Source organism: Phlebotomus papatasi, chromosome 3, assembly GCF_024763615.1.
Source record: "Phlebotomus papatasi isolate M1 chromosome 3, Ppap_2.1, whole genome shotgun sequence".
Lineage (NCBI taxonomy): Eukaryota > Metazoa > Arthropoda > Insecta > Diptera > Psychodidae > Phlebotomus > Phlebotomus papatasi.
Genome location: NC_077224.1, coordinates 78,967,694 through 78,990,451, shown reverse-complemented (window position 1 = coordinate 78,990,451; position 22,758 = coordinate 78,967,694). Strand labels below are relative to the sequence as shown.

At 33.0% G+C, this 22,758-nt stretch overlaps 1 protein-coding gene across 1 annotated transcript in view; it reads right to left on the bottom strand.

The window, feature by feature from the left end:
- The window catches only part of LOC129805906 (kinesin-like protein CG14535), a 118,606-nt gene that overhangs the window by 61,570 nt on the left and 34,278 nt on the right, over nucleotides 1–22,758 (bottom strand). Inside the window, exons 2-4 of the mRNA XM_055854146.1 lie at nucleotides 18,358–18,488; nucleotides 18,198–18,231; nucleotides 12,978–13,585 (exon numbers count right to left, since the gene is read on the bottom strand). Of these exons, the coding sequence (XP_055710121.1) occupies nucleotides 12,978–13,585; nucleotides 18,198–18,231; nucleotides 18,358–18,476 (761 nt within the window). The 5' untranslated portion in view covers nucleotides 18,477–18,488. The remainder of the gene's footprint in view (nucleotides 1–12,977; nucleotides 13,586–18,197; nucleotides 18,232–18,357; nucleotides 18,489–22,758) is intronic.

The following is a 22,758-nucleotide window of genomic DNA, read 5'->3' as shown; positions in this document are numbered from 1 at the left end:
TTCTATGTAGAGAAAAACCATTTTGGAGTTATATTTACTGACTGATTTGTATTGCTTACTTTAAGCAATTCGAGCAATTACGATAATTGTAATTGATTTTGCCTCAATTACTATTCTGCAAAATGGTAACTATTTTTCCGTAAATTATTTTAACCGCTTGACTACAGAAAAAGTAGTCAAAATAAGTTTCTATAAAATATTAGATAAAACCCCTCAAACTTTAGTTAAAATGAACAATTGTTCATTTAACCAAACACATTTTAAAATTCAAACGATTCCAACGGTTCAATGAGAAAAAGCAAAATCCACAAAGTTAGAAAATTAAAATACGATTTAAATTAACGATTAATCCAAACTAATCAGATATTAATCTCACAAATGCCTTTTCTATCAAACAATAATTCTCTCTTTATGCTTTGCAATACTTGACTGTAATTAGTCCTCAATGAGGTTCTATCACGTCACGCTGAGTATTTCGCTGCGAATATTTGCTTAGTGCGACTTTCACCCGTCAGATTGTTTGTTTAATTAAATATCTTCTAAGAGTGTTGGATGTGTGAGAGTTGGAAAATCTCCCGGAAGAGGTGTCAAGTGGGTGGAAAACATTCTTCGCCCATCATGAGAGTCTTATGCTCAAGTGGTTGTATTTGTTTGAATTGCACCCGTAAAAGTTAAGTAAATTCTGAAACTGTTAGAAAATATTTTCACCACTGCATGACAATGTCAAATTGCTCTTGACATGTACTTACATTTGTAAGAAGAGTCCCCTTCTTTTGGATTTAATTAAATCCCAAAGTCTGAGATTTTTGTTCGTTCTGTTGGGACTTTTAGATACATTTTTGAGAATCTACCCTGTAAAGAATATTTGCGCGATTTCAGCGGATTTTCCGCAGGAACATGTGGGTGAAACACTGAAGAAAGGTTAGGACAGTCCCCTGTTGTTTTTTCATTCCAAGATTGCAATTTCCCATTGACTTAGATTAAATTGCAGAATAAAGACAATTTCTTGGAAATTAATCTCATGTACTGGACACACTTACGACTTAAGCTGAGAGACGGCTTAACGTAATTATAATCAAAATAATGATTTGACTATATTTCCATCAGTTTCCCACTAACTAATCAGTTTCTCAGCTTAAGCCGAAAGACGAATTAGTCTGAAACTGATGGATATGTAACCTAATCATTATTTTGATTATAATTTACTTTAAGTCGTCTCTCGGCTCAAGTCGTAAGTGTATTCAGTACATTATTTATTTACCAAGTAAAGATTAAAAATCAATCATTATTTTGATGATGAATAACTAACGAGAAAATTTTTAATATTCACTGAAAATATATTTAACTTTATTGCTGGATGTCCAAGGAAATTAGTATAATAATTTGTTTTATTAGTATTTATTCATATGTTTATTACAAAAATTGCTCGGCCTAGCTTTAATAGCTATTTATAGATCATTAATAAAAGAACTTAAAAAAACATTAAAATTGGTTGATCTATCATTTCGAAAAATCACTGTAATTTTTGTTGTTTAGAAATTTGAGACTACCGCAAATTAAGCCAAACTTCTAGACTGCAGACCCTTTAAGTTGAATAATATTCAATTTAATATTGTGGACTAATATTCAAAAGACATATTGGCTCCGTTCAGTAATAACCTTTCGAAGAGACAAAGCCACTCCAAAGCCAAGCCAAACCTATTCGAAAATCTACCGGAAGCCTAAAGTTCAAGTTCACGTACTCGCCGTTTTAGCGCTGATTGTTCTGTCATGTCGAATTTCGATATTCTTGACACTTCAATCGTCAACAATGTCAACAAGAGTGTGCAAACTTTTGCTGCAAAAAGTGAATTTTTGTATAGTTTTGTGGAATTTCAGGACGGCAAAGCGTTTGAATTACAATTTTATTAAGATAAATGTCCTTTTCATGAACTTTCTCAGTTTTGTGTAACTCGTCGGTTTAAACGTTCTTACTTTAAACGGTTTTTTAGGTAAGTTCTCTCTGATTTACCTTCGAATCGGTAAAGAAAAAACCTCAACCGGAGAGAGCTCTCAAATCGGGAAGGTTATTACTGAACGAGAGGATTATGTCCGGATGTCCAAAAGAAATAAAATCAGAGATTGATTTTTGCTATTTGGCTATTTTGCGACATAGGGTGAATTGTGGAAAGGTGGACACTTAAGAAAAAGTTCAATTTCAAATGCATTTTTCAGCCGAATAAATATTTACTACTTTCATTTAATTTGTATCATGAGATTCCTTGTGAAATATTCTAACAGAATCTTAGCAGTTTTTATTAGAATTTTCAACCAAATAATTAGAATATTCAATCAAATTAGAAAACAACACATTTTGAAAAGATGGACAAAATTTTGGAAAGTGAGACAAAAACTTTTGGAAAGATGGACATAGTGATATTAATGACAAAATATCATACAAAATATGTAGAAAATCAAGTGTTGAGGGTTTTCTCTGTACACTTGCACATTTGATGGTTATGCTAATCCCTCCTTTATGTTCGGGTAACACTTGAAGAATCCTAATTATCAAGAACTTCCTGGACGTCCAACCAAAAAGAGGTTCTGTAAATTTCACAGACGCGTCCCGCGCTGTCCAGCAGTTATAGCTTTAAAGCGGATGCAACTTTTTAGCACACTTCAATAGCTAATCCGCCCAGGTCCTTTGCCACTTTTGGGAGTTCTGTAGAGGCTCGTCTTTGTTTTTCTCCAGGTATTTTTGCGATTTTAATTACCACCTGTATCAGAAAAAGTGGTCGTCGGAATCTGAAAATCTTGGCAGCCTTTCTCCAGGAGATTTTTTCCTTATCAGCTGCTAACTGCTGTTGCAACTATTTCTCCGGATACTTAAGGATCTTTGTCTTCCTTGTTGACAGTTGACATGTTTTCAATGCACAAAACCACCAAATTCATTCACAAAATCAACTTGTCCAAGATTTCATAAAACTTGTTCTGAATGCAACACGAAATTAAATCACTTTTCTCTCCTTTTTAAATGTAATATTTCACAAATATTTTTTATTCACCTTTTAAATGGATGTATGTCCTTCGATTTTCACTACACTGAGAAAAAAGGGGGTGCGATTAACTTTTTTTCCTCATAACTGTAATACATTTTAGGTGTAAAAATATATCAACATTTTTTAATGTTAATTTTACATCTTTTTAAAGGTAAAATTAACATGAAAAAGGGTAATTTTAACCCCCAATACACCTGAAAAGGGTAATATTTACACAGATTTTGGATCAATACTGCAGAGCAAAATTAACATTTCCGGAATGTCATTTTAACTTCTTCGGATTTCTCTCAGTAGTGTACGGACTTAATAATATTTTACAAATTATGCCGAAAAATCAAACAAAACACTTTGATATTTTCCTAGCAACTTCTATAAGAAACAGAGAAAATGACAACTACCGTATCAAGGTTATGAATATCACGCATGCAATACATTTTTTAAATTGTTCTTGCAAGTCACCCTTTGATAGTTTAATAACGACTTTTGCATTATTAACTTCTCAAATAATCACAATATTAGGTTTAAAAATCTTTTTATCGAAAATTGAAATATTTAATTGATTTATTATCAAGTTTTTAGGGAGGTGTCTCACATTCCACACTGCTTTGTCCAACTTTCCAAACTGTCTCGATTTCCACTTTTTACCCTATTGACTGTAAATGTTAATTGTCATTAAATTGTAATGTATACAGTGAAGTAGCATGGTAAAAAATTATGTCAAATTCTTGATTAAGAAATTTTCAATGGTTTTCCACAATACTTTCTTTTTTTTTTAACCCCTCCCCCCTCCCCATGATATAGGTCTGAAGCCTATCGGCTTATTCAACGATACTTTCAATGAGTGGTATCTGATAGGATACATCAGCAAGATCAAGATATTTCCCTACCTCAAGGCTTCTGTATCATTTCTCAATTCTGTATCATTTTGATCAATGCAGAACCCTTGTTATAGGGCTGAGGACTTTCTGGTTCATTTTATACGCTGGAATTCATACCATACTCATTTGAATGATAATGAATTTTTGGTTTAGCATGAAATTCCTTAAATTCCACAGATGAATTCTCATTTGCTTTTTATTATCCTATTTTGTGAATTTCTCCCTCCATCATGTTGCTATCCCCTCGCTTGTTTGACACACCCGTTGACACTTTATTAGAGTTATTTTTTCCTCAACAAGCGAAGAGCAAACATTTATAGTGGCCAAAAAAAGAACTGTTTGGTATTAGTAGATGAATCTCACCACATTATTTACAGTGCTCATTGAGTGTCTGTTTCTAAAATGCCATAGTTTATAATTTGAAGTGGAAATTGGATTTTTGTCATTTTCACCACCAGTTAACACAACAAAGTCATGTTTTAGAGTTTTGGCCTGCGGAAGAGTGAAAAATTACTTGGCGTGTGACTAATTGCACTGAAGAGGTTTCCAGCCTTCCGACAACTAATTATAATATGAGATGAGATGTTTCTAAATATTATTGCTCCCAACCACAAGTTTTGGGAAAATTGAATGAAAACAGAGATAAGAGATGGGAAGATGGGGCGCAAATTTTCACTCTTGAAAAACAAATTTCTCACTAGATTGAGTGTTTAGGAGAAAATTTTATTTTTGGACAATATTCCTCAGCGTCTTCTTTTTATGGGAAAACTTCTATCACCTCATACCCTAATAAGAAAATATTTTTCTCTGGCTCTTTTTTTTATTTTCTCCCATCATAACATTTTGGCACCCTCACTCGATACTTCCATGCCCATTTATTACACACTGTTTCATCTCCACCAAGCAAATCTCAACGTTTTATACGGGAAAATGGTCTTGGGGAAAAGGTGAATACGAGAATGTAGTAAATATTTTACGCACCACTTAGTCATAATTCCCTCTGAATGTCTTATGTTGGGTGATTACTACAGTTCTTAGTTCTTCCATTTTTTCTCTGGCTTTGGCCAAATCTTTCTCTCCCTCTTCCAGAATCCACAGCATAGAATGAGATGCTTTGGCGTGAAGTGTGACAAGGAAAATAGTCATTTTCACGGATACAACACGAAAATGTCACTTTACAGATAATCTCTGCATCTCCCGTGAAGATTTTACCCCAGAACGAATGACTTACAAGATAAAAAAAAGATCACGCAACATTTACAGATGTTGAGAAAGTAAATTTTGAATTGATTTCACGTACAAAACATTAAACGAAAACCAAAATCTTTCAAAACAACATTCTAAAGACTACACTGAGAGAAATCCGAAAAAGTTAAAATAACATTCCGGAAATGTTAATTTTACCCTGCAGTATTGATCCGAAATCGATGTAAATATTACCCTTTTTAGGTATATTAGGGGTTAAAGTTACCCTTTTTCATGTTAATTTTACCCTTAATAAGGTGTAAAATTAACATGAAAAAATGTTGATATATATTTACACCTAAAAAGTGTTAAAGTTATGAGAAAAAAGTTAATCGCACCCCCGTTTTTTTCTCAGTGTAGTGACTAAACGTAATCTGTGTTTCTCTAAGATTAGATTAATGAAACTAATTTTCTTTGTTTGCATAAGATTACACAGAAAAAATATTTCGTAAAATTGTTCGTAAATGTTTGTGAATTTCTACTAAAATAAACGTTAGACGTATTACACACTAGAAACTTCGTAAAAGTTTGTAATTTTTCACAAACCGTGTTCGTAACATCATCGTTTGACGAGCATTTTTTATTCTTTTACAAACATTTGTTCGTACATTTGGCGGAAAATAACGAACAAGTGACAGCATTTTACAAACACTTTTTTTGTGTTTGTGAATATTTACGAACAAATGTTTGTAAAAGTACAAAAAATGATCGTCAAGTGATCATGTTTTAAAACAATCTTTGTGAAAAAAAACAACTAAAAAATGGTTATAAAGCGTGTAGAAGATGAATTTCCCTATTGAATAATCTTACAAAAATGTGTGTAAAAAAGCACAAACTTTCACGAACTTCTTTGTCAGTAAAATGACGTATAAGCATTTCGTAAATCCCCAACATAAATTGAAAAAAAAAAAACATTTATAGTAAGGTGGAATAACTGGATCGTTTTCCGAAGAGTGCTACTTAAACGCTTCTTTTTGGACTGATTAAATTCTTTTTTACTTCTTCTAAATCCATAGAATTATTCACTATTTCATTCTAAAACATAATAGTTATAAAAAAAATTATCAAAAATATTAAAGAAAATTTATAAAATAATGATAATACTGAAATAAGTCAGCATGCACTAACTGGGTCGCCTTTTCGCTAATTCACTTTTAATGAAACCTTTGGATTTAAAATACTTTTTTCACAAGGAAAACAATAAATGTTCTCAATCAACCAGTCATTAGCGAAAATATCACTGCTAGAAAATTTTTAGTGAAGACCCAGCTGGGACAAGATTGAAATGAGTCAATTACACTCATTTATTTGATGGATAAAAATATTATTTTTGCTTTTTCTCAAACTCGAATAGTTATATTATGTTACTGTAGTGACTATATTACGGATATAAAAATAAAAATATTATTTTAGGTGGATTAGTCATAAACAATCCAGATAGCGGATCGAGCGTCCGGATTAGCACACTTGACTGTACGAAGAATTTTATGAAATATGTTTTTCTGTGTAGGCAATATTTTGATTAAGTTGGTCAGTACAAAAATACATTGTGAGAGAAATCCGAAAAAGTTAAAATAACATTCCGGAAATGTTTATTTTACCCTGCCTTATTGATCCGAAATCGGTGTAAATATTAGGGGAAAGTTGTCTGCCTTTGAACGAAAAATGATGTTTAAAATTTCAGATTTTTTTCAGAGTAAACTACAACATGAGTTTTACTTTTCACTACACCAAAATATTCTCTTGTTCATTAAGCTTCTATGCTTACCCCATTCAGGACTCGCAAGTCCTCAGTTTTTCCTGGTGAGGAACTTAAAAATGTTATGTCGATATATTCAAAGGCAGCCTGCATGGTCTGCCTTTAAATGTGGTTGGGCAGCCTTTGAATCTTAATTTTTCACTGAAAATATTAGGGCTGTAACATTAAGTGGCCCATAATTGATTAGCATGAACCCTAATGCACTCAATAAAACCACCAGTGTAGTCAAAAGTCATTATACAACAACATTTTTTACATTTTTCTGAAGCACTGTTTTTCACTTGAAAATTTGTAATAAAACGCCATTGAAGTTGACAATTGTCAGTTTGAAACATCTCGGCCGGAGCAAGATAGCATTTTATAAGTATTTGTATGACATTCGTCAGACAAAAGTAGGAGTTCTATTCTGCTCCCGGACAGGAAGCTGTCAGATGTTTCAATGCATGGAAAGAGAGGATTCAAAGGCACACAACATTAAGATTCAAAGGCTGCCGCAGAGCAATATTTGCAAACTTTTATCACTCACAAAATTTGTCTCATCTGAATCAAAATGTATTTGGAGAAATACCATCCAAGAATAACCTTCTATGACTCACAATAGAAGATTTGTTCGAAAAATTATTTTAATTATGAAAAAACACATGAATTGTGGAACATCAAAATTACAGTTTAGAGCTCAGATTCGTTTTTTTGCCCTAGCACCTAGAAAATAAGAGCTAGGGTCTGCATTTTTTGATGACTTGTGAGGATTATGAATAGCTATCTAATAGTTAATAGAAAAGAATTTATGCTTTAAAGAAAAGTGAAAAAAATACAATATTCAAAGGCTGCCGCATTCAAAGGCAGACCACTTTCCCCTATGCTTTTTAGGTGTATTATGGGTTAAAGTTACCCTTTTTCGTGATAATTTTACGCTTAAAAAGGTGTAAAATTAACATTAAAAAAATGTTGATATATTTTTACACCTAAAAAGTGTTAAAGTTACGAGGATAAGTGTTAATCGCACCCCCTTTTTTTCTCAGTGTAATGATAAGTATTAACCCTCTAACAGTGTTTTCTTTAATACGCGAAAAAAAGTTGTAAGAAAGTTATGATAATTATCATCCAATAAAGTCGAAAATACCATCCATTCCTTCTTATCTCAGGCGCTAGGTGAGAAAATATAAATTTTTTTTGAAACTCTTTTTTCTTCTAAAATTCACATTTTTAGTTTTTTTCTTAAATTTTTTAAATAAAATACACAAAGTAGAACGACATATCTTTCGGTAAAAAATGAATTTATTTTAGTCAGATAACTTTAAATTGGTATTTTTCAACAACAATATTTTGTTGCTTTTTCTCTGACCTGTCACACAAAACTCGGGATAGCAACTAAACGAAGAGTCAAAATGAGTTCAAACTTTTAAGAGATGTTTGTAAGACTTATTACCGAGGACACTATAACCCTTTTAAATAAATAAAACCTTTATTGTCGATGTAAATGTGATTTTTGTGAAGACCGTCTTGAGACGGTCTTACCTGATAGAGGGTTAAATTCAATAAAAATCAGAAATTTCCATTGTAACCAAAAATAATGAAATATTCTTGTCAATTAATAAAAAAAAAGTATTAAAAGCTATACGACAAATAAAATATCATAAGTTTATTCACAAAATTAGAAGCACTCTGTAAGTGAGAAATAAATCTAAATCCATCCGCCAACGAATCTGTGAAAAACGTTCTAGCAATTCATCCTTGGGAATTAAGAATCAATTAGGACACTTTTGGCAAGGATCCGTCCCCTCTACAGTATCATGGGGCATATGAAGGTGGTCCAGATGGAAAAGAATGTCAGACCACCACCAGATTGTGGGTGGCTTGTGTCGTCTGCACTTTTTCCTTACTAACCTTCCCACACTTTTTGTGTTTTCCAGCCCTTGGAGATGGATGGTTGGTCTCTGGAGGAATTTCCGAAATAAATCTTATGATTTCAGCATTTTATTTCATTTTGACTGTTTCTGGATTTATATTACAGCGCGCCACAGCTGTCTCAAATGTGTCTTTAGTTTCTGTGTAAGTTTTCAAATACAATAACAGAGAGTATGGAAGCTGCAGTGAATTGGGACCAAATAGATGGGGAGCAAGTCCAAGTTTTTCCTTTCCTTTTACGAGGGCGTTCGTGTATTTGGCTGAAGGGAGCTACTTATCTGCTCCTTCATTTTATCCATTTTCGAGGGGGATTACACATGAGTGTCATTGAGGGAAAATGCATCCAAAACCATCACGGAAAATCCCAAAATGAGAGTAAAAGAGATTTTTCTGGGTTGAAGGGCTGTGGAAAGTACGTCTGAATTTTAATTTAGTGACAAACTTGACAATACAAAAAGGGAGAGAGAGTGTGGGAGGATAAACCGAAGAAGACATGAGCTGGAGACAAGTGGTCCCTTCAAATTTCATGACGATTTCCCAGTAACAGTCGAAACGTGTTTAATTGCTCTCTGGGCTGATTCATGATGACAACGACACCAAACAAGGTTCAGGCTCACAACAATTCAGTGTAAAAGAGCGGAGAACAGGTGAAAATTTATGACTTCTACTCCAATGTTGAAGGTCAGTCCCAAAGAGATGGTGGCTTTTCTCTCTCCCCTAAAGACTTCCATTATTGATTTAATGACTCTGGAACCGATAAATTTGCCTCACCTCCGCCCTTATCCAGCTCACTTTTCCAAGGGAGAAAGTGACCGGACTGAACAAGAACTTCTTAGGACAGTTTCAACAACGGAAAGAAAAGTTCTGCAATGATTTAGGCCAAAGAAGGTGTCCCGAAGAACACTATCAAATTTGGCGCTGAGTATCATTATGGAATCATATTTTAAGTATTTAGAAATTATTAAAATGTGCAAAATTACTTTTGTTCGGTAAATTTAATTTATTATTAAAAAAAAAACAGAAATGGGAAATAATGCGCTTTGATGGCTTTGACAATACTAACATTACATTGCATTTACAATTCCCCTAGGGTAAATGTCCTAATTCAAAACCATTTCCAGACGCTTTAATTTTGACAGAATATTCAACACATTAAGTTCATATTTTTTCTGAAGAGAATTACATAAATTTGCTCCTTCACTCTTCTAGGGTGTTACTATTTAGTGAAAATTCCCTAGAAATAATTTGAAAACTTCTTAAATACAAGAAAAATACACGAGTGCAAAATGCTTCTATTGGAAACAAATTAATCCAAATGGAGACAAGGGAAAGGTGGAGACAAACAGTGCAATTTAAACCGCGACGAAGGGCTTCCAAAACCTTGTTCAGTTGCTCTTGAGTGCAGTATTTGTTCTTATTCCTGGTCTTTTCTCCTTTCCCATCTAAAACAATAAGAAAATCTTTCCAAAAAATCATATTTCCGGGGTTTCCTATTAAAGCATTTGCAAACACTTCAGAAAAACCCTTTTTGTTCACGAAATAGGTAATTATTTCATTTTGAAACTTCACGTACCGTTAACAATAAAGATTAGCACTTAATTTAACTAAAATTAGCCAGAAATATGACATAAATGTTAAACAAAACGAATAAACAACAGTCACTTTATTGTGTTTTTCATTGGAAAACATGGTCGATCGATGAAAAATTCGAAGGTGAAAGGTACACTTTTAATTTTTCTGAGAAATTAACAAATTAAAATTTGTGAATATGAATTGATTTTCGCTCTATTTGGAGCAAAATTAACTAAATAATGAAACTGTGGTATAGAAAAATATCAATATAATATTTTATTACTGCATTTATCATGAAAATAATGACGTTTCCATTTGGAGTAGCGAAAAATTTCCATTTGGAGCAGGTTTTGAATTGGCTTAATTTACCCTACCTGTACATTTAAATTTTGACAATTTCTTTAAGTTTATTTAGCCCTGGTTTATTTAAAAAAAACTACACTTAGTAGATTTTCAAAAATACTTTACATAACTTTGGTTTACATGAAAAAAAAATTCTCCCTGAATAACTTCTATTAATATTAAATTTGAAAACTTCCAAAGAACTTTTAAATATTTTTGTATATTCAAAATTTTGACAGGGATAGAAGTAATTTTATAACCATTCTAATATGAGTTTTAATAAATCCGAAACTCTGCGAAACTGATCGAAAGATTCCAAATTTCCGAAACTCAGTCTTTATGGCTCCGGCACACCTTTTAGATCAGGAAAATTTTATAAAGTTGAAATTCGGATCCCCTTCTTTCTCACTTGTTTTGCGTATGTCTATCTCATTCTCTCGCAGTTTTCTTCTTCTCTTAAACATCACTCCAAATTCAATTTAGCTCAATCGAATTTGGTATGCGAAAGAATGAGATAGTCATATGCAAAACATGTCAGAAAGAAGGGGATCCGAATTTCGACTTCATGAAATTTTCCTGATCTAAAAGTTGTGCAGGAGGGGAATTCTGTAACGCTCTGGCAATGCCATATGACAAATTGGGTTCGAATCTTAGGAGAGCTTTTTCGAAAATGCGATTCTGTAGCCGTGACATTGCCATTACAGCTCACGTGACATTGTCGGAAGTCATATATTTGAGATTTCTGCCAATTTAAATGACTATGAATGTTGTTAAACAAATCAACCAAGTTAGACTTTATTTGCATAATATCACTAAGTAAAGACATTTCATTAAAAATTCAGTAAATTGCATTTTCGAACTCATATGATATGACAAAAAAAGCTCGAATGGCACTGTCAGGTTTCGAACTCACGCGTGACAATGCCACGAAAATTACACAATTCCCCTACAGGAGCCATTAGAAAAAAAAACTTAAAGATTTTTATCACAATGTAGTTATATAAAAGGTGTATGAAAAACTATTAAAAGTAACTTTTAAATAAAATTAAATAAAAACAGTCATTAAAAAAATGTTAAATAGTTATCACCCGTAAAACAAGTAGTGTTCAAAACCCGCAGGCAATGAGACAACAAAAAGTGGTTAAAAATTTAAACAAGAATATTGAAAATAACAGTTAAAAAATATTAAAAATATTCCATAAATATTTTAAATATTTAGTTCGCAAAATTTATCATGAAGGGAGATCAATTTACTTTAATAAAAACATAAGAATTTAAGGGGTTGAATAGGTCTTCTTAAGCTCTCTACATTCTACTCTCTATAGGCAATTTCCTTAAGACAATTTTTTATGACGAAAATTGGTGCTAATGTATAAGGACTTTCAAATCCGAAATAGATTCAGACTTCAGACTGCCCCTCAAGTATACTCAGCCTGTAAAATCTGAAGAAATTTTTGTGTTTGGTCCTAAATTTTAAGTATCCGATAGTTTGAGTTGATCCTTTACCCAAGCCTTTACCACTAAATTTTAGGACTTAAATATGTTATAGGATCAGTCTCCTGAACTTATTTGGGGCAGAAGCGATCTTAAAGTCCTTCTGTATATCTTATGGAATATCAAGTAATATATGTGTTATAACTTTGGAAATTCATCAAGAAAATAATGTCCTGGTTCACTGAGGAAGTTTGGTCACATTATCATTTTATCTTGGATGTTTGGCACCCATAAAGCCACTGACCCTTGTACCCCAGAACAAACTGACCTCAATGTTGGTGCGAAAGAGATATCCAAGAGTGAAATATCATCATTTCGGATAGTCTTTTGCGCCTCTGCCCCGACCCTTCCATGTGCATTGTGGACAATGTAATAATGAAAATCCCATCCCCATGTCTTATCTTTGTGGTCGGCCAGCGTTGACATCGCAAAACACTTTGATTTCATTTTATGGAAGGCAATTAAATGCCAGCAAGTGGCCGACATTTATTAGCAGTAAATCATGTTCTTCAATCCCAAACACAACATACCCACAACGCACTATAATCTGGAAAATTCAACTTGGCACATGATTAAATTGACTCTATCTCTTCGCTCTTGCTAACTTCTGGTATTGGATTAATCATCACCTCGACAGAGGGACAACCGAAGAGCGCGAATGTTAATCGATTCTGTCGCTTCTTATTATTGCACAGGAATTACATTTATGTAAATAGTGATATAGAGATAGTAATTTCATACCTCACTGAATGGCTGATATTGGATGAGGTGACTGCATCCAGGTGTACACCAACCCGTCCTGTGTTCCGGTATTCAAACTTGTGGCCAACACTGTTGAAGATGCAACTGAGCTCTTCAGGTTCTGGCGTCAAATTTCCACCCACTGGATCGATTCTTCCTCCATTGTCCACCACCTTTTTGACCATGTCCCGGGGGATCTTGGAACGTGGTTTCGGCGGTGGACGTGCATCTGTTTGCGGTGTGTCAATGACTTCGTAGAGTGGTTGCCTAGGTTCGGCGAATACAGCCCCACGACTCGCAATGATAGCCATCAGTTGACGCTGCTGCATCGACAGGCTCAGGTGCATAGCCTTCTCACCTGACCCCTCAGACACCCCCTGAGCTCCCTCAAATGTGGTCTGGTTCAACAAGTGTTTCTCGTAGATGTTACTCAACACACTGGCAGGATGTCTGATTTGGCCGAAAGTCGGCTGCTGCACTTGAGGTCGACTCTGCATGACGACCGGAAGGGCCACCCTCAGAGGAGGCATCCCTACATTCGGCTGATGGACAGCAATGTGCTGAACTGTAGGACGCTTTAGGGCTTGCCTCGGTCGATGAACAGAAGCCTGGACAAAAGAAATAATCCAGAACTTTAATTAGTCAGTTGGGATAATACAAAAGAGATCGAATTACTTTGGCCTAAACATCTCAGTTCAAACAAATATGAATTCCCATGAAAGGCCATAAAATAGCATGACATCCCGGCGCTCAAAAGAATAGATATTAAAGGCCGTGTGGCATCTCTTTGATGAGTGTCGATGTCAAAATAAACGGCCGAAGAGAATGGATTTCCACGAAGTTTCCACGCATCTTTTGGGTGGTGAGGAGTCCAAGAAGGAAATTCTCAAGAAGGCAATTAAATAAACATTGTTTGCCACTTTTGTCAGTTTGTTGATCTCACGCAGAAATCCCTCTTCTCAAATATAATGAAAGGGCTATGCATTTTTCTCCCAACCATATACAATTTGTAATTCAATTTCCTTTGAATCGTTTAGGTGTGACTCTGCCATAATCACACAGATTTGTTTTGCACCTGTCAGTGCGTCCACCGCCGTCTTAGAATTACTTTAAATTTCAGAAAAAGACAGATAGAAAAAATGTCAAAATCTAAGCTTTGCCTTAAGAAGTATCGATCTCTAAAACTTTTTATAATCGTATTCTTATTAATGGTAATATTTTAAGGAGAGTTTAAACGGTTGTAACTATACGAAAATCCGAAATTATGGATTTATAGTTTCTTCATGTTTCTCTCAATCCAACTTTTGGGATACGTACTACGCACCCTATTAACGGATTTCAGCTTTCCATAGAGTTTTCTACTTCGTTTTTTATCTTTTGTTTCTACTGATTGATATCAACTTTTATTCTTAACTTATTAACCGATATATTGAGGATCTCAGTCAGTGGCGCAATAGGCAAAAGCGTTGGCTCTTGGGCGAATAGATCCCCGATTTGACTCAGAATTGTGAGTTTGAGTCCCTCTTGGTGCAAAGATCTGGATCTGTATACATTTTTCTCTTAGATATAGGGTAAGGGCTCATAATTTTGGCCAGTTTCTTATTTTGGACACTTTGAGGATAAAATTGAACACTAAAAATAAATTGATTGAAATTATGAATTTTTATTCCAATATTTGATGAATAATGAATTCTGTCTAAGCATTTGTTCATTTTGGAAGATTTTAACACTAAATAAGTTAAATTTTGAATATGATTTGAGTTAAGTTTGCTTTGTTGAAAGTTTAGCGTGAGCAATTGCTTACGAGAAATATGACAGAACTTTGTGTTTACTTCAGTCTTATTTAGCAGTGGTGAAGTACTAACAATGTTTCTTCGCTTTTTTTTTTAATGATATTATTGAATTTTCATTGAATATTGCGTTGATTCACGTTAGTGGTGATTTGTACATTTGACCTGAAGTGAGATTTGCCTTGTGAAATAGATTTTTCGTGTGAAACATAGGCAATTTTCTACGAGGTTCACTTCAAAAAAGTTAATTAGTATTGAAAATATCGCACTTCAAACTTGGAACATCGATGCTTATAAGCAGACTGCCTAAAATTATGAGCCTTTACCCTAACATAATGAAATTACACCGCATTTGCTCAACAACTCACCGAACACTCTCCTAGATGGTATACAAATAGAAGTAGAAGATTCTTCAACTACGGGATATAACGATATAGGGGAATGTTGGCATGGTTCGCACAGAGTGAACCTTCAAACAACGCAAATTTGCTCTTTGTTAGTTCGTCATTTCTTAGCCATAAGGTAGATAATTATTAAGCGCATGAGACGAGAGAAATGGTAAGTCAGCTTTTTGCAAACAAAGAGAAAATTCATATCGTTTGAAGGTTCACTGTGTGCGAGTCATGCCTACATTCCCCTATCTCGATACGATTATTATTATTATTATCACCCATATATTTTCAAAATTCTATAATCTCTGTTACATATTTAAAACAAAAAATCCTAAAAAGAAAAAAAAAACTTTAAAACCTAAACCTCTAAATTTTCTGTCTAACTCCAAATTTATGTAAATCCTTCTTTTCAATGTTTATGTAAATGCTTTTTCGAAAGGATGATTTTAGGACATGTAAATTAATTCAATTATTTTTATTTATATTTAAAACGAAGAAAATTAAATCACATATTCGAAAAGATTGGATTAAATAAGATGAGAAGATTTTACAATTTCTTGGTCAAGCTATGAAAGGAGTACCTCGAAAACATTAAGTCGTTTTCTCTGATTGTTTGATCTCGACATGTCATTCCTAATGAAAAAACAGATTGTATTACTTTTTATAAAACATTTAACTCATTAAATTTTTTTTTTCTGAAAGGTGCAGGAAAGAAATCCAAAAGTTGTATATTAAATAGTTAATATTTTTTGGGAAAGCTTGAAGTAGTACTAGATTTAAGAAAGGCTTAGAAAAATAAAGACTTTTCTAAAATAATGCCAAATGTGAAAATTTATTTTATGTTTTTTTTTAAGTATACTATTTTGGATCTTATGGCCGCTACACACTAGAGAAATTTCTGTCCATATTGAAGAGTTTTTCCTACACAAGCGTATGAAATTCGCTTGAATATGGACATAAATTTCTCCAGTGAGTAGAAGCCATTAGTCTTGATGAGATCCACAATAGAGGCTGTCAATTTGGGAAATTGAATCGTAGAAAAAGGAACAAGAAAACAAAACATATCTGACGTACACTTCCATCAAAGGCTATCTAGAAATTTTCTCTGAAGGTTGTTTAACAACACTGAGACGGCGGTAGACATAATAAGCCAACACTTTTTATATATTATGTTTCTGAACTGAATAATTTGTATATTAATTAAATTAAGTTAATTAAAACGAAGAAAATGTCTATCTACTTTTATCAAAATTTAAAATACTTATTATTGATTAATTTCCAATAACCATTACAAATCAGCCGCTAACTGGAAAATTAAAAAAATTCTAAAGTAGATTTATAAACTGGTTTTTAATGGTGTCTACACACTAAAGGCAATTTTCGTCAAAAAATTCCTCTTTTTAAAAAATTCGGACATTTCTGCTTATAAGGACAGGGTAATTTTTCTTTATAAAGGGTTTTTTTTTAAAGAAATTGCCCCTAGTGTGTAGAGGCCTTAATGGCTCTGGCACACCTTTTAGATCAGGAAAATTTCACGTAGTCGAAATTCGAATCTCTTTCGAATATATTTTACATATGATTATCTCATTCTTACGCACTCTTCTTCTTCTTTTAAACATCACAACAAAGTCAATTTAGAGAATGTGATAGACATGTAAAGTGGGTGAGAAAGAAAGGTATGTGAATTTTGATTTCATGACAATTTCTTGATCTAAAATGTGTGCCAGAGCCATAATAACAAGGTAAATCTCTTTAGAGGAAGTATTTCCAAAATTATTTAATTCTTCGTAAATTAAATAAATATTGAATAAATGATAATCAGTTCAAATCTAGAACGAAACCAACGAAACGGTCATGAAAAGGAATTAACTTTCTAGAATTCTCTATTCTTTCTAGAATTTGATTAGCTAGCTCTACAAAGTTTCTTGGTCATTTATCTATGGTCTATACGATTTTTTAGCAAAGTAAATTATATAATAAATCAGCTCTCTAACTATCTTAAAATAGAATTATTACATTTTTTATAAAAATTAATTAACGGAAACAATATACTGATTCTTTATCAACATGAAACAATCTGGACTTGTTTAAAATTTTAATGCTTTTTTATTTTAGAACTATTTTAATCTAAATTGCTTATGAAATCGAATTTATAATTGATTTTTAAATGAAATGATCGTTTATAATTTAAGTATGCTATTAAAATTTATTTAACGGAAAAGTGAAAATCCTTGTCATCATCGTTATAAAATTAATTATATAAAAGTACTTTGAGTGCAAAATGCTGAGCCCCTTATCTCATCATCGTGCAATGCTGAATGTAATTTGTCAAGAGTGGGCCACATTTGAGCAAATCAGATGGCACGTTCTGAGAGAGGGAGGACCGTGGAGGTGTTTCCGGTTAATTTCGGTCTTGTTTCCTGACACTTCCGTCACCAGGAAATCGCATAAAGCAATAACTCCGAGCAGAGATTACACTTAAATGCAGTAGGATGTTAAGACACAATTCCCCATTCTACCCAAACAATCCTTCATCCCCCAGCGCCTAAATGCTTTGACTGTGAATTTTGGTAAATTTACTAAGATACAAAACGGACATTGTGGGAGAAAGTCTCGAAGGAAACTCCAAGAGACGAAATTCCAAAAGAAAGAAAATTGCCCCCGAAGAGATACCATAGACGAAGGCACTGACAAAAGTAAATTAATTTAATTGCACGAAGGGTTGTCTCACAAGGGCACCGAGTTTTATGTGGTTTTCATAAATTTAATACAAAATCCATTGCAATAAAAAAAGATACAATCCCAAATTATTAAGTCTTCATGCGGTAAATTACTTTTGTCATCTTAATTGCATTAATGTTGGAAGTTAAATGTTCTTCGCAGCAATTTACCAATTTGAGTTTTAAAATAGTCGCTTATTCTTAAGGAGATTAAGGGCGGGAAAAAATACGATGAAAAGATGCTATTTTGCCATTTGTGGGTAATTAATTTTTATGATGATGAATTTAAATTGAAACAGAATGATTGGGGATACTCACAAATACTTGTACTGGCTCATGAAATTCTACAGAGCTGTAAAACAAATAAATTAAAATATCAACTTTAGCAAAATAAAGAAATATATTGGTATTTTTTGGAGGGAAAACCTTATGGGAAATCCCAACAGACAGCGCTGCTACACATCAAAGTTCCATTTACCTTTGATCCGAGTGTGTCTCGGGTGAAACTGCTCGAATTGCGGCATAGTGTCTCGACTGTGCGCGCTTTTTAGCAGCTTTTGAATTTTCCCGAAGAATTCTTTCGTTTTTCCTCTCCATATGGAATTTTCTCTGCAAAAAAAGCATAAAAAAGCATTACCATGGATGAAGTCTTACTATTAATATCCAATTTATGGATGGTGCATGGGCAAAATAAACTTTCCAATAAATCATCTTCGTGGTAAACTAACATTTATTCTCATCTCTCGTCACTTGCCAATGAATCAATGATGTGAGAGCCATTAATGTTGCCTCAATTGAATCATAATCGCGAGCATAAATCGTGGAATTCACACTGAGAGGCTTCAAACTAGCAATATTACAATTCCTCTATTAAAATAAAATCATGTCCAAGAGCAAGAATAACTGCAAAATTGCGTGTTAAACATTCCCTAGATGAAGTACTCGATCTTCTTTCAATAATTCTCACAGTCTTGATATTTGACACTGCCTTTCTAAAGCATTAATTCACTCATGAACGCAAAAATTTGTTCTCTAACTATTCATATTTATGTTTTCGAGATGTTGCAAAGTAAAAAAAAAAGAAAAGAAATGTTCACATGAGTTCTGTGTGGTTTCTTGTTACAATATTGTCGAATTGTATAACAACAAATTACACTAAATTGGTTGTTCTCTGGCACTGCAAGTGTTTTTTTGAGAGCCCCATTAAAATGATGGGGTAGAGAAAAAACACATTTAAAAATTTTTTATACTCTATTTGAAATTTATAAAATTGTGTGAGTGGAGAAAATGAAATTGGAGACATGTATCTCAAATATCTTATGACGGATATAAATGGAACTAAACCTAAGAGTACAGTATTTTATGGACATACTTGAAGTATAAGTACAGCTACTTTAGTTTCAAGATAAAAATTGTAGGATAACTGTACCAAATTTCGGCCACTTCTTTTATTCCTTGCAAATTTACATGAATTTTTGGTTTTTGCATCTAAAGATTATACACTGCAAAAAAAAACAGAAAGCATCACTTCGACTAATGAGATGATGTAGAAAGACTTTAGAAGAATTCCGAAATGCCTAGAAAGTATGGGAATCAAAGTGGCTGAAATATTACCCAAAGCTATGTCTATATTTTTATTCATTTTAAAATGTATTAAGAATGACTTTAGAGAACACAAAGACGACAGAGTATCTAGGCAAAGTTCTGGACTTTATGGCCTATACACACTAGAGAAATTTATGTCCATATTGTAGAACATCGCTCAACGGCTTTATTTGAGTTTGAATTTAGTCCCCTCTAGAGTAGTATCATAGTCACCTTCGTATATATGCTCGCTGGGATAGAAGTCGTCACCCGTCAAATCATTGCTCTACCTGCCGATTTTACTCGGAGGTTTTTTTTGAATTTTAACGGTATATTCTAGTACATTCAGAGAAAATCTGCAGATTCTCGGCAGAATTTCTCCCTAGAAAATCTGCATAACCTCCATTACTTCAAAAAATATTGTTGATTTATGAAGAAACTGTAGAAGTTATAAAGAAAATTGTATGCTCTGCTTAACAAGCATTACCGAGTACACATTTTAGATAAGTAAAAAAACTGCGAGCAAAAATACTAATTTCTTAAAAATCGCCAATCGAATGATACAAAAACACGAAATTTTGGTCGACACTCTGTTTAAAGTTTTCACTTCACTTTTCTCTACTTGTAACACGGCGTCGCAGAATTCTTTATTTTATATAAACACCGTGATATCACAAAAAATAACTCTATTGAATTTTGCAAACTTCAGTGAAAAATTTTTCCATCTCATCTGACACATCTTGTCTGGAAAGTCTGGAATGTAGAAAAAATCGGCAGAATATCTACAGAAATTCGTCAGAGATTCGTCAGAAAATCTGCCGAATTTTGTCCCAAGCCCAAATAAAATTCGTAAGAATATCTACAGATATTATCTGCAGATATTCTGTAGAGGTGTAGATTTTCTCTACAGAAATCTTAAAGATATCTGCAGATATTATTTGACGGGCACTTTAGGTGTGACGTCTTGAGGAGGGCTATGCGCATGTCTATTCTATTCAGTCAGTCTCGCGCCGATCGTCAAAGAGTGCGTTTGGAGTTGCGCTGGGGTTAGCCCTCCAATGGGTAACTATAAATCTCCCGCGAGTTCTAGAATACACGTTGGTGACTCGGTCGCGATTTAGTTAATAATCCTCCGGTTAATTGGGGTTTTCTACAATATTGAAGCAAATTCCCTACGCTTTTGTAAGAAAAACTCTTCAATATGGACATAAATTTCTCTAGTGTGTAGAGGCCATAACACATTGGAAAAATTTATGTCCATATTGAAGATTTTTTCCTACACAATCATAGGCAATTTACTTCAATATAGACATAAATTTCTTTTGTGTGTAAAGGCCATAAAACATTAGAAAAAAATATTATTTCTGACCTCAATTTTTGACCCTTTTGTTCTCAAAGGATTAAACTATGTTACAACACTTGTTTTGAAAAAAATGATTTTAATTTTTTTAGAGATTTAAGTAATACAGTGGTGGAAATATAATTCCACCCCATTATCCTTATAAAAACTCAACAAAAAAAGAAGTCCCGAAAAAAAGTCATATGTAGGTCATAACGTCCTTTCATGCCAACATAAAAAATCGACATTTTGATTTTTCAATCTAAATACTTTTAGAATTATAATAGAATTTTGTTTTTTAGGCTGGAAATAAGTGTAATTCCACTCAATAAATTTAGCACTAGAGTATTTATTTTTCAACAATTTAAGGTTAATATCTTTTAATAATTTCATTTTTAACTTTAATTAATAAATTAAGCTCCATTTTCTAAAGTTTTGTGTTAATTTTTGTCGAAATATCATAGGAAAAACGTTTAACGAACAAAAATAAAGGAAAAATTAAAGTCTTCATGGCGATGAATCTTAGAAACTAAGAAAACTGACTAGGTCCTATCAGATAATTAACAAATTTCTTAATATATCCGCCATACATGCCTCTTAAGGTACTCCAAGGGTCGAAAGTCTTCTGTTGTTAGAGGGCAAAAGAGCCTTTTGCCTCTAACAGTGTTATTGTAGGAATAGCATAGGCTTTGTATCTGCTATCTTTGGTTCTATCGTACGGTTAGTCAATTTCAATGAAAAAAATAAATAAATAATTTTTCACTGGTTAATTTTATCACGATAAATAACAGGTAAGGGAGTAAACTAAAAAATGGAATGATAAAGGAGAAACCAAAAAGTTGAATAGTTTACCGGGGAGACCGGAACCAATACAATCTTATCGTAATGACTATGAACAATATTCAACACTAATGCTCTTTACACATTAAAGAAATTTATGTCCATATTAAAGAAAATTCCCAACAATTGTGTAGGAAAAATTCTCCAATATGGACATAAATTTCTCTAGTGTGTAACGGCCATAAATGGCCTATATGGCAATATTAAGCATTTTATCTATATTTTGAAAAAGAAAAAAAAAGTATTATAATGCCAAGTCCTCAAAATAATCTTTCCAAAAATAAAAAAAATAATAAATAAATAAATAATTTACAGTTGCAAGTCGAATATTTGTAAAAGTAAATAATTCAACTTGACAGGTGTCAAAGTACATAAATGAATGGTATAGTCGGGGTGCCAAACTGACAAAAAATGGATTAATTTAAAAAACAAAAATCACCAATTACGATCACATCGCTCCTTGGAAATTACAAGGGGCCAATTCGATCTGAGCCATTTTTCAGGAGACAGCATGAAAGATTAAACTTTGTATAAATAATTATCTCAATTAAGTATGTTAATAAAAACAATTCAATTCTTTTCTATTTGTATGAGCATTATGACCAGCGCACAATAACTTTTGTTTGTAAACATGTTTTCAAAATTTCCTATGAGAATGAGTGAGATGACTAGATCTAGATCTCATTCACTCTCATTAAAATGTCAAAAACATGTTTACAAAATAAAAGTCATTGTGCGTTAGGCATTATTATAAACATCGAAACATACATATTTTTACCTTTCAAAATATGTTTTTTTTTTATGAGTTAGCTCTTTGTCATTCTAAATGATGCGCAAATTTTCATGAAATTAGAATGACCAAATCAGAATGAAATTAGAATGATGGGATCAACTTGCTTGAGTTTGTCCCTTGTTTCACAAAAATTTGAACGATAAATCAATTTTGTGCCCCTTAACTTCAAACAAAACCGCGCAAGCAATCATAAAGAGTAAAATTTTGAAAAATTTTTCTAATAACGAAATTTATTGACTCATATCATCTGAAATTTTATTAAATTCTCTGTCTGAGTGCATTAAAACCTCAAAATCGCCAAAAAGTGAGTTTGCCCCTTGTAA